Raw genomic sequence first — 12703 nt, forward strand, 5'->3', positions numbered from 1 at the left:
TAAACCTGCTCTTTCATTATGCTCAATACAAGGCAATATCCAGGAACCCATACAATGCCAATTAACTCCTCTGGCTGTATTTGATCTGCAATGTTTTACTTGCTCTCCGTGTAGCATAGGGATTATTACACTTTAATGGAATAAATCTGACACCACATGTATTAATTTTATTGTAGGCTATTTTAATGTCATTCATTGTATTGAGGACCACAAATGTACACACACTCTTATTATTACGATTGTATTTATTGTTAGTTATATTATTCATTTAATACATCTATTTCCCTTCTGTTTGCTGGGTATTTCATGTTTATTGTCTCCTGCTCTGTTTTAGGCCGGGGCCATGGTAAAAAATACAGCGCTGAGCTGCGCCGAGCCAGGAAACTTACCTCTTGCAGCCGGCATGTGTGGGGCTTTGGTAGACGCTTCCGCAGGCGTGCGGAGGCGTGTTTAGTTGCAGCCGACAGATTCATTGAATTTTTCGCGCTGAGGGAAGCGGAGGGCCGGTCACGTGACCGGCAAAAGCCAATGGCACTCCGTGACGTCGGCACCGTGGCGCGCTAGCCCCGCCTTCCGCCCCGCCTCACAAGCGCGCTCGCTGACGCTCATACCCGGACACAAAACAGCTCCTGCTTGAGCAGGAGAGCATGAGCGTCAGCACGGTATTTTTTTTACCATGGTCCCGGCCTTATATACTGTCACTTTGTAATCCCAATAAAGTTGACGTTGCAGAAAAAAAAAAACACTGGAACTGGACTTCCAAATAAGTCCTCAGCCCTGTCATGCTGCCATTGATAGACAAGCTGTGTAGGGGTGGGGAGCTTGGAAGGTGTTTGTTCACTACAACTTAAAACTTTAGTAACCCAGGTTTGTGAAGCCCTGGAATAGGCGGTCTCTGACCTCGTTAGGTCTCTAAATCTACCAGCCTGTGAGCTAAATCTAGCCACCAGAGCCGCAGTCTACGCTAACCACCATTTTGTGCATTTTATTTATTTTGTTTTAACGCCGTTTTTATTTTTAAATCTGATGCTTTGTTCAGAAGATGTAAAAGCTTTAAATATTAACTGCCTGGGAGGTTAAAATGAAGCGATCCCCAGAGGCCAGTGCAGTCTGAGGCTGAGATTATACTCACCGCGAGCGCGTTCACATGGCACACGCCTGTCGCTTGCGCGAACGTGACCTGTGCTTCAGGCGATAGGGAGGCGTGCCCGTGACATCACGTGAGTGGTTCGCCCACATTGGCTGAACTGCTTCACGTCACGTGGCCGTCGCTTGGACAGACAAATTGATTTGTCCAAAATGTATGCGCGTGCACTATGGGCGGCCTTATAGGATTGAGGAATGTGGTACGTGACACACGCGCCACCGCGGCCACTATAATCGCGGCCTAAAGGTTACCATGGTAACATCAGAAACTGGAGATTAAGAAAGTCATGATTTTTCACACTTTTTCTTAATTTTCTTAAGAGCAGGATATGCTCAGTGAAATAATACTAACATGGTATGAGTTAAGCTCACATAGGCTTCTGACCCCGGTACTGTCTGTTCTTGCTAATTTCAATGCAATTGCTCAAGCAATTTAATGCATTTTTCACAATAAAACTCACTATAAAGCTAGGATACGAAAAATATATGGTACAGCTGTCGACCCTTGCTAATTTCATTGCAGTTACTGTAAGTACAGTACAATTTTTCATACTGACAATCACTTCTAAGCATGGTATATATATATATCTCTGTAAGGATCCCTAGAGATCCAATATACCGGCACAGCACAAGTGATAATCACAAAAAATGGTTTATTGGGTCCAAAATGCACACATACAGTATACTCGATGTTTCGGGGGGACCGAAACGTTGGGCATATGTGTGCATTTTGCACCCAATAAACCATTTTTTGTGATTATCACGTGTGCTGTGCCGGTATATTGGATCTCTAGGGATCCTAAGGCTGCGCCCCCCGTGCCGCAGACCGCACTCATGCTTGAGAGTGGTGACGTCACCAACTCTACAAGCATGAGCGTTCGGGTGCCTGACAACTTTTTCTGTCAGTGCGGGTGCGGGGGGGTGTGTCCAAAACACTGACTGCCGCTGATTGGCTGAGGAGGTCATGTGACCCCTCAGCGTGCTTGAAAGTCAATTTAAATTGTCTCGGCCAGCGCCCATGAACGCGCACCGCTTGAGCGTGGCCTGACAAATTACAATTGATTGTGCTGACCGCGTGGTCAGCGGCAGCGTGGACGCAGCCTTACAGATTGTAACGATTTACTGTGCACCACACCTGCCTTCACTGAGGCGTTTTTTTCAGTGTGTGTTCTCTCTCTCTCTGTGTGTCTTTAGATACATATACAATGATATTAAAGGTACCCTTCCGGCCCTTTTAATGGTAATTCTTTGTTTTATAATGCGGCCCTATGGAGAATGAGTGAGGGAGCAGTGGTGTCAGCCATGGAGCTGCCTGGCTGGCAGTGTATAGATGCAGCAGCTCTTGCTGGGCTCCTTTAAGGAGGCAGTCCCTGCACAGGGATGCTCTTGTGCTCATTGGAGCAGATGCAGAGCAACGTGTCTCTGTCATGGCAGCTTGCAGCTGGCCTCCTTCCTGTCCTGTTGCAGAGCAGATCAGGACAGCGGCCCGGCAGTGACATGCATGTGACATAGGTGCATGTAGTGCTGAAGTGGAATGCGGTGACAGATGTATTTTAGGGGACCCGCGGTGGGTCTCACCTACTGCTGCTTCTACTTGGCTTCTTATTTCACAAACAAGGTGAGAAGCGGAGGGGGGTGATTGCCAACTCTGTGCAAGAGTGATGCTGTTATTGCTGCATGTCATGCGAGTTATATTGCATTAAATATATTCATACCTACCCATTCATAGCATGTACTTGTTTTTAAGTCCTTCAGTGTCAAAGGGAGCCCTCGATGCATTGCTGAGCACTGAATGGGTTAAGTCCTTCTTTTCCATGACAATGACATTCCTAGCATTCTCTCTTGTATTCTGTGGTAAGGTGAGTGTGGAATCAGAACTCGGGTGTGTGTGGAATCAGAACTCAGGTTCTGTGTGGAATCAGAACTCAGGTGTGTGTGGAATCAGAACTCGGTGTGTGTGGAATCAGAACTCAGGTGTGTGTGGAATCAGAACTCAGGTGTGTGTGGAATCAGAGCTCAGGTTCTGTGTGGAATCAGAACTCAAGTTCTGTGTGGAATCAGAGCTCAGGTTCTGTGTGGAATCAGAGCTCAGGTTCTGTGTGGAATCAGAGCTCAGGTTCTGTGTGGAATCAGAGCTCAGGTTCTGTGTGGAATCAGAGCTCAGGTTCTGTGTGGAATCAGAGCTCATCTTGCATCACATGTGCATTCCTCATACTTGGATGCGATGCTTTTGACTCCAGTGACTACTTGTTGAGCAGAAAGAGGCTGAGGCTGACCTGGATTGGATCGTAGGCGAGGTCTATGGGAAATTGAAAAGATGTAAAAAAAAATCCTGTATCCAGGGGCCAAAGGGTAGGACTACAATGACTTCTTATTTATTATTTCTGATCCTGGTTTTAATGCGTTTGAGAAAGTGCTGTAGAAGTTGATATTTTAAATGATGCTGTGTTTGTAAAAAAATTCTTAACTTTTTTTAAATTGAAATGTGAATAAAGATTATAAACATTTATTTGTTTGTTTAAACAAAAAAAAAGATTTGGATTTTTTTAAACATTGGGGAAAAAGCTTTTTTAGACTATTAAAAAAAATAGTATTTTTTGTTTTAGCAACATTTAGGCTTCAAAAATAGCAAGGGGAGAGGCTTCATGAGAGCAATCCCTTTTTATGCTGTAAAAAGACCACTGCTTTTGTTTGATAGGTGATTGCAGCATGTTTAGAATGTGTAAATTGCCCGGTCACTAAGGACGATTGAATTAAAATACGGTGAGGGGGGCGTTTTATCACATACGGGACAAAGAGAAGATGCTCAGTGGCGTATTAAGGGAGAATGTCAGGTAGTAAGTACTCTAGTGAAAAGGTAGTGGATGCAAGACACAGCATGGCAGGCAGCAGACACTACAACAGTAAATTCATCCTACTCACCCATTTCATTGTGAAACATACCAGTTGTTTTCTTGTTTGGCGAAATGGTAAAATAAACGTATTTCTGGAAGGGGAATCTTTGTTTTTTTTCCATTGATTTATAAATCAGCACTGACACCCAATCTTAAAATAGCTGTTGCATTATTGTCTTAGATCTATTATATTTCCTGTACCTAGCCCATACATGGTATACTTTATGCCAGCGGTGCACAAACTGGGGGCGCAAGATTTTTTTTTTGGGGGGGGGGGCCGCGCCGGTTGCAGAGGTGGACCGTGCGAGGCCTCTGCAAGATCAACTTCCCATGGTTCAGTCGGCTCCAGGACGTTACCATGGCAACGCAGCATCACATGCCGCCGCGGGGTCACGTGACGTCACATGCCGCCGCGGGGTCACGTGACGTCACATGCCGCCGCGGGGTCACGTGACGTCACATGCCGCCGCGGGTCACGTGACGTCACATGCCGCCGCGGGTCACATGCCGCCGCGGGTCACGTGACGTCACATGCCGCCGCGGGTCACGTGACGTCACATGAGCCGGCACGTAATTTGATGCTGCGCAAGGTAAGGAGGGGGGGCGAGCCAAGTAGGCGAGCAGGCACGGCAGGGGGGGGGGGGAGGTCGCAGCAAAAAAAGTGCAGAGAAGAGCTACCAAATTGAAAAAGGGGATGGACAATCTAATTTATGAAGATAGGCAAGCTAAATTAGATTTATTTACATTAGAAAAGAGGCATCTAAGAGGGGATATGATAACTATATACAAATATATACAGGGACAATACAAGGAGCTTTCAAAATAACTATTCATCCCACGGGCAGTACAAAGGACTCGGGGCCATCCCTTAAGGTTGGAGAAAAGGAGATTTCACCAGCAACAAAGGAAAAGGTTCTTTACAGTAAGGGCAGTTAAAATGTGGAATTCATTACCCATGAAGACTGTGATGGCAGATACAATAGATTTGTTCAAAAAAAGATTGGACATCTTTTTAGAAAGGAAAGGTATACAGGGATATACCAAATAAGTAAACATGGGAAGGATGTTGATCCAAGGAGTAATCTGATTGCCAATTCTTGGAGTCAGGAAGTGTCATGGGAGACCAGGTTTCTTAACACCTTTTTATTACCGGGATCATTGAGTAAAACAAGATGGTAAAATGAATTGTAATTTATTTCACAAAAAAGACACACAATGTAACACAATTCACATGGTTAAAACACTTACTGGGAATGGGGCTAACGAATAAATCCATTTCTGGAACGAAATTCATCAAGATGACCTTTTTAGAGCACTTTCCAATGACCGGTAGTTACTCACAAAAGTCCTGGAACTGTTTTCGGCATGCAAGGCCAGACGCGACCGCAACGTTCTCAAAAGCGGGAATTAGAAACTTTTCTGAGTTCAAAATCTTTGAAGCCGGCTCAGGTCTATTCAGCTCAGAGCATCTTTGAATTTGCTGCTGTTGGTTTGGCGCTTGGAATCTGCGCTCCTGATTGGCTGCAAGCTCTCTTAAGGCTTCCAGGCTTTCATTCACTAACTTGGGCAGCCTATCAGAGCGTGGGAATTCTCCTGCCAGCCAATCACCGATTTGCCGGGTTGTAAATCCGGGGGGGCACCTTTTTCTCAGGTGGCAAAGGGACATGCGCCAACCTGGCACCTCTACCTCTTTGCATACTGTGCCCATCCACTGCCCAGGCTCCGCAGAGTCTGGGTTCTGGCAAATGGTTGCTGGATAGCCTTGTGTTAGCCCAGTTTGTGGTTACTCGGGCAGAAGTGCTGTATCCCTCCTGTTCTAACACCTTGGCATCCCTGAGTCTTTCAAGTACGGACTCCGCACAGACACAGAGGCACCGATCTTGGTTGCCATCTGGGCATGCCGGAATCCATGACTTAGAAATTTCTCAGTTCATATTCAGGTTATCAATATATATACACATTAAACTATAACCATTTAATAAAATATATTGTGCCCTGTTTCTGTGTGCTAAAAGTTATGAGTTCCTATTCTGGTGTCAGGGATGGAGTGAGTGTATATATTCCCTACAATCACTAGCCTGATTCTTGGCACACTTTAGAAAAATAACTTTTAAAACTTTTTGACACCGTAATCCTGCTCAGCTTTATAACTTAGCTGGAGCATCCCCCCGAACCCCTATACCAGGTTCAGTGCACCTGGGTATGTATCTGGGTATCTGCTATATTGGGGAACCCCTGCTACACTACGGACTCCGCATATAGCTGCAGATATAGTTTAACACCTTCATACCCATTTACCTTGTCTGGATGGTGCTGCAGCAGGGATCCTGGCGGTGAGCCGCAAGAACGTTCTCAGGGTCAGAGTTTGGCAGAGTAATGTGCTTGGCTGTATTCGACAATCTCACTCAATTCCCGGATACAACTTTTGGGGTATCCCATAACTCCGGAACCCTGCTACATAGACACATTCTGTAAAGGCTTTCTCCAACAAACCCACCCTGAAACTTACAGCCTAGAAATCTCCCGATCCCAGCACCCCAGTAAAGGCAAAAGACAGATAAATCTTTAATGTCACAAAATTAGTGTACAGTCCCAGTAATACATTCTCGACATCTGGGTCCCAGAGCTGACACTCTAAGACCCTAACATGCGGGTCAAGGTTAACCAAGTGGGCTTAACCTTTATTGATGAGCCTGATTAACCCCTTCACCGTCACAGGAAGGAATTTATTTTTTCCCTTATGAGATATCATTGGATGATATTTCACTGGGGTTTTTGTTTGCCTTCCTCCGGATCAATATACTGTAAGTACGGATATAGGATAAAGTATCTAAATTTAGCATAGGTTGAACTTGATGGATGCATATCTTTATTTTTTTTTTTCTCATCTACTATGTAACACCAGGGTATACATCGTGTACTGTATTAGAATCGTCGTCATGACTGTAATGCCATGTGTAGAATACTGTACTGTATAAATCTCTGTCATGCTTGGGCTATAAGCACTGCACAAGTTTGGTTACTGTGACAGGGTGAAGTCAGGTACTGATAATTATGCCTGGGAAACATAAACTGAGTCCTTCATCCAGCACTCAGAAGTTTAATCCAGTAAGGATACTTGGGCAATCAGGAAATCAGCTGAGACAGCAGACAACCAGCTTGATAAGGAGGCTACTTCTTGCAGTAGGTGGCTAACTCAGACTACAGACCTGTCCTGTGCAAGCTCCTATCCAGAAGGATTGCCTAAACTCTCTCTAGGGACAGAGATTCCCAAACAAAGATACAGTAAAGACTTTAATATTGTTACATAAATATTGTGGTATATATTTAGGGGTTGGGAACTGGACAAAGCAAGCCAGCCCAATAGATAGGGCCTGTAATGTTTTGCAAGATCTCCCAATGGGGAGTAGGCATTATTTTTATGAGTTTTGTTTTGCCTTAAAGGGACAGTGTGCCCAAATGTTTATTTGTGTTGTGGAGAAATAAAATCACTCAGCATTTGGTTTACCCTGAAACTGCATGTGTTGACCATTGTCTGACCTCGCTTACAGGCCGTCCTGCCACAGTTACCATAAAACAAAAAAAATAATCACTCCTTTTTTAAATATTTGGCTTTAGTGCACAATGGCAACCAAGCCACACTGTTGTGCGTTATTGCTTACCTAGGAACGTCTGCCATCTTGAAAAACTTAAGGCAGGAGTCCCAGCTGCCCATGTTTCTCTGGAAATGTTATTCTTTGGTTCAGCTTCCTACGACTCTCCTGGGGCCAAGCCTGTTTAATTTATTTTCAGCTCCGGGACTGTGACGGTGAAGAGGTAGTCAGGCTCCCTAATAAAGGTTAAGCCCGTCTGGTTACCTCTGATCCATGTTTTGGGGTTCAGTTGGACCCAACTGTTGTAAAAGCATTACCTGTAATTATGTGACTCGCCACTAGGGGATCCCTGCTTCAGCACAGCCCAGAAAGGTAAATGGTGCAAAGGGAGGTAAAGTATCCCTGTAACTATAAGGTGTCCCCAGGTTAGGGGGAATACCCAGTTACTGTACAGGTGACCCAGAAAGTCCAGTCTTAAGTTTATTATAAAGTGTGTGTGTGGGGAATATGGCTAGGGAGAAAAAAAAGTGCAGTTTCTTATTCTATTCCCCATAACCAGAAAGACTTGAGATAATTTTAAAGTGTATATTTTATTAAACTGTGTGTTTTTAAAACATATGTTTGTGCATTGTAATAAGCTGGGACTCTCAGAACCGGGGGTCTGAGTGAGCCAGGTGGCTACCAAGCTGGTGCCACTCTGTCTGCTCAGAGGTCGGGGCTTGACAGGCCCAGATGCTGCCAGAGGTGTGAAGAGCATTTGGGCAGGATGGCTAGGTGAAGCACCCACATGCTCTTTGCATTTCCATTTACTTCCCCAGACTGGCTGGAGACTATCACCGCAGGGGGGGGGGGGGCGGGGCGGGGCGGGGCAAGGAGGGAAGCTGTGGCAGAGGTGCCACATTGCACCTGCCCCTGGGTTCATTCAGATTTCTAGGTCACCATGTTTGGATACTGGTTGTCGCAGATTGGTTACTGAGAATATTCTCACGCTCCTGATAGGGAGATAGAATTCTGTGAATGAAAGCGAGAGGTTTTAAAAACCCGTACGCAGCTCAGATTTTCAGACACTCCCAAGTTTAAAGATTCTCCAGATTCTAGGTTACTAGCAAGAAAGGGCTGCTTCAGCTAAAGCTGCCTGGAATTTTCTATCCTGTTTTTGAAACTGGTATCAGGGGATAATCCTTAATGAATTCCCTGCACCTAGGAAAGTTAGGTTGTTTTCTCAGTTCGCAAGTAAGTGTGTCTTTTTGCTTGTATTTTGTGTATCATTGTGTGTATGCCTATTGTAAGGGAATAAACTACCATTTATTTCATTATCTTTATTTGCTCAATGTATGTTCCGGATAAAAAGGTGGAACTGGCCTGGTCTCCTATGACAGGGACCACCTGATACAATTTAAGCAGCCATTCTTCTACCCCCTACCTAGGGAAATTAAAATGACTTCCAAAGCTTAGGCCAATACGATGCAGGTTTACTATTGGACGACCGCCGTCGATTAAAAATAGAAACAGGAAGTGCACAAGCAGCTAAAACTCTTGGTAACTGGGGAGTGTCCGGAGCTGAAAATATAGCGGTGCAGCTATGAAAGGACGCCGGGGGTTCCAATCCTGTTAAAAATGACATCATTTTTGGGTGGGTTGCCACTTTCGCTCTTTGAGTGGTATCACAAGTCCAGGGTTTGCCTCGGACCCTCGCTGTTACGTGATCGCTCCGTCACTGATGATGGAAGGGAGGAGTTACCGCCTTCTGTCCACCAGTAGTGCAGATCATGTGCACAGGGCGCGGTCTCTCCTAGCAAAACAAGACATTTTTGGGGAGATGTAGCTACTACATCATGGGGCACCCAGGGTGCTAGAGCCCATGACGTAGTAGCTATGTCCTGGGACACTCAATGGGTTAAGAAACCGCAGAACTGTCGCCGGCCCTGGATCCAGGGATAATGTCTTGAACACTTTTTTAAAACGTTTCACCCAGTGACTGCCTTTTTCTGAATTAAACAATTGTAAACACCGAATTTCTGTTTTAACTGATCACATGAATAAATGTCATTTTATTTAGATCTAAAAGTTTTAATAAAATACTGATGCTTCCGAACAAATTCGAGTGAAAAAAATCTTTGTGTGTATCATCATGTTCAGCCTTTGTCGATCCACTGCTGGATGACGGCCTCTCCAATGATCTTCCAGGTACTGCAGTTTCAAGCTTCTACACTCCACGTTGCTTTAACAATTTCTGATTTGATTTTCCCATCTTGCTTTTGGCTGTCGTCTTGATCTTTTGATGCCCCTTGGAATCCAGTTGAGTACAATCCTTGTCGAACAATGGTCATTCCTTCTTGCGATATGTCCGCCCCACAGCATTTTGAATTTTTTCATCCATGTAATGATGTCACAGACTTCGTTGTTTTCGGACTCGTTCATATTTTGTTGTTTTGTCCCTTGGGGTAATACCTATCTTTTCATACGTATTTGAGTTTCTGAATTTTCTTTGCATGTAGGGTCCAGGTTTCGCATCCTTACGCGAGCACAGGAAGGATACACTAGTCAGGCGCTTTTGCTTTTGAGGCACAGTGGAAGGTTGCCTTGTTTCTTCCAAATGTGCTCCATCTCATCTTCATTATCCTATTGATTTTAATTTGAAAGATTCACATCTTTTGATGGTTGCTGACCAAGGTATACATAGGCTTCAACTTCTATTCAATTTAATTTTGATCTTTGTGGAGTTAACACTTGTTGAACATCACTTTGGTCTTGCGGAGATCCATATGGAGACCCACCTTCTTACTTGCTTCGGCAAGTTCTCTGATGTGGAGGTCTTCTTGAACTGTGGCAAAAATAACAATGTCATCTGCACATCGCAAGTGACTCAAGTATTCACGGGCTATTTGGATATGTTGTAAATGTTCTCAATAGTATAAATGCAAGCTTCTTTAATGCTCTGCCTTCTTAATGCTTTTAAAACTGCTGAGGTGTAGTTGGACAAAGAAGGGGTAGGGAATCGTGTTTGTCTTTTTCTTCCATGTAGTAGTAAAGGAGGGAGAGGGAGTAGGCGGTATGATACCTTTTATTGGACCGATAAGTAGTTGATATATTACAAGCTTTCTAACCTCTCTGGGTCCTTCATGATGTATCCAGTGGTGGACCCTGAGAGGTTCAAAAACTTGTAACATCACTTTTATTGGACCAACAAGTAGTTGCTATCATACCACGTACTCCCTCTCCCTCCTTTTGTTACTATAAGGCCTGGGACATAGTCCGACAGACCCCGCTGAGCAGATGAACTTACCCCCTTCAACTGTGATCAGCGCGGCTTTAGCAGCTGCTTCCGCACTCTTCCGCATGCGTGCGGAGGCTGAGAAATTCTGAGGAGACAGGCAAGTTTAAAATTTGCCGCTCAGGGAAGCGGAGGAGTAGTCACGTGACCGCTCACATCCAATGGGAGCGAGGGACTAGCCCCGCCTCCCGCCACGCCTCCGTTCCGCCACGCCTTCGCCCCGCCTCTGCCCCGCCCCCAAAGCGCGCTCACTGCCTCGCCTGCCAGGACACAAAAAAGCTCCAGTTTGAGCAGACGAGGCAGAGCAGGAGCGCGGCTCAGCGCGGCCCGAGGCACCATGCCCGAGGCCTAAGGTGTAGATAGAATCAAATGCTTATTTGTAATCTAATAATCCTAAACTAAGAGGTAGATCGTATTCATTACTTTTTGAAGTGAAACTTCTTTAGTGGCACCTATTCTGATGGGGTAAAACGGGAGAGATGGGGGACAAATGTGAAACGGAAGTGACGTCACAGCTCCCCCCTCCCCCCCCCCCGCATCTACTGTGACATGCGGCGGCGGCGGCGATAGCCGCCGGCGCCGCTCCTAACAGCCGCTGCTCCCCCACACACACCCGCTGTGACATGCTGCCCACGCATCTGCTGTGACATGCGGCGGCGGCGGTGGCGGCGATAGCCGCCGGCGCCGCTCCTAACGGCCACTGCCATGGGTATAGCAAGATGGCTGCCGCAGAGCTTCCGGTGCTGCGGGTGTAATAAGATGGCGGAAGCCGCGCAAGTACTCCGGCTGAGAGAGGACCTCCCACACACCCCTCACCCTCCCACACACCCAGTTGCTCACATGCGGCGGTGATAGCCGCCGCTCCTAACTGGCGCCGTTCCACCGCCCGCTGCCATGGGCTGTGAGAGGAGGAGCCGCTGCTCAGCCTCTCTCCTCCCTCTTGCTTCCCCGAGTCCCGCAGCTCTCCCACACGGCTGCTGACATGCGGCGGCGCTAGCCCCTGGCGCCGCTCCCCCCACCCACCCACCCACTGACATGTGGCGGCGCCGCTCAAAATTTTATCGCCGGAGTAGGAGAGTCTCAGGCAGAGCAGCCGCGGGTCCGCAGCTCTGCCTGTCTGTGAGGGGGGGGGGGGTGAGGGGAGTAGGAGACTCAGGCAGAGCCGCCGCGGGTCCGCAGCTCTGCCTGCCTTTGAGGGGGGGGGAGTCAGGAGAGAGGGGGCAGGACACAAAGAGAGACACACATACACTGACAGACACACACACATACATATATACACACACACACACACACACACACACACACTGACTGACACACATACACACACACACACACACACACACACTGACTGACACACATACACACACACTGACTGACACACATGCACACACACTGACTGACACACATGCACACACACTGACACACATACACACACAATGACTGACACATATACACACACACACTGACTGACTGACACACATAGACACACACACTCTGACTGACACACATACACACACACACACACACACACACACTGAATGACACACACACACACACACACACACACACTGACTGACACACATATACACACACACACACACACACACACACACACACTGACTGACACACACACATACACACACACACACTGACTGACACACATACACACACACTGACTGACACACACACATACACACACTGACTGACACACACACACACACACACACACACACACACACACTGACACACATATGCACGCACACTGACTGACACACATACACTCACTGACTGACACA

General features: G+C 46.4%; 1 protein-coding gene across 9 annotated transcripts in view; it reads left to right on the plus strand.

Moving 5' to 3' along the window:
• The first annotated feature begins 2537 nt into the window (after nt 1–2537).
• SLC35D4 (solute carrier family 35 member D4) overlaps nt 2538–12703 on the plus strand; it is a 154031-nt gene continuing 143865 nt past the window's right edge. For all 9 annotated transcript variants that reach the window (XM_075585076.1, XM_075585071.1, XM_075585083.1 and 6 more), the window contains exon 1: nt 2538–2764. In XM_075585076.1, the coding sequence (XP_075441191.1) occupies nt 2693–2764 (72 nt within the window). In that variant the 5' untranslated portion in view covers nt 2538–2692. The remainder of the gene's footprint in view (nt 2765–12703) is intronic.

This window comes from Ascaphus truei, chromosome 2, assembly GCF_040206685.1.
Source record: "Ascaphus truei isolate aAscTru1 chromosome 2, aAscTru1.hap1, whole genome shotgun sequence".
Classification (NCBI taxonomy): Eukaryota; Metazoa; Chordata; class Amphibia; order Anura; family Ascaphidae; genus Ascaphus; species Ascaphus truei.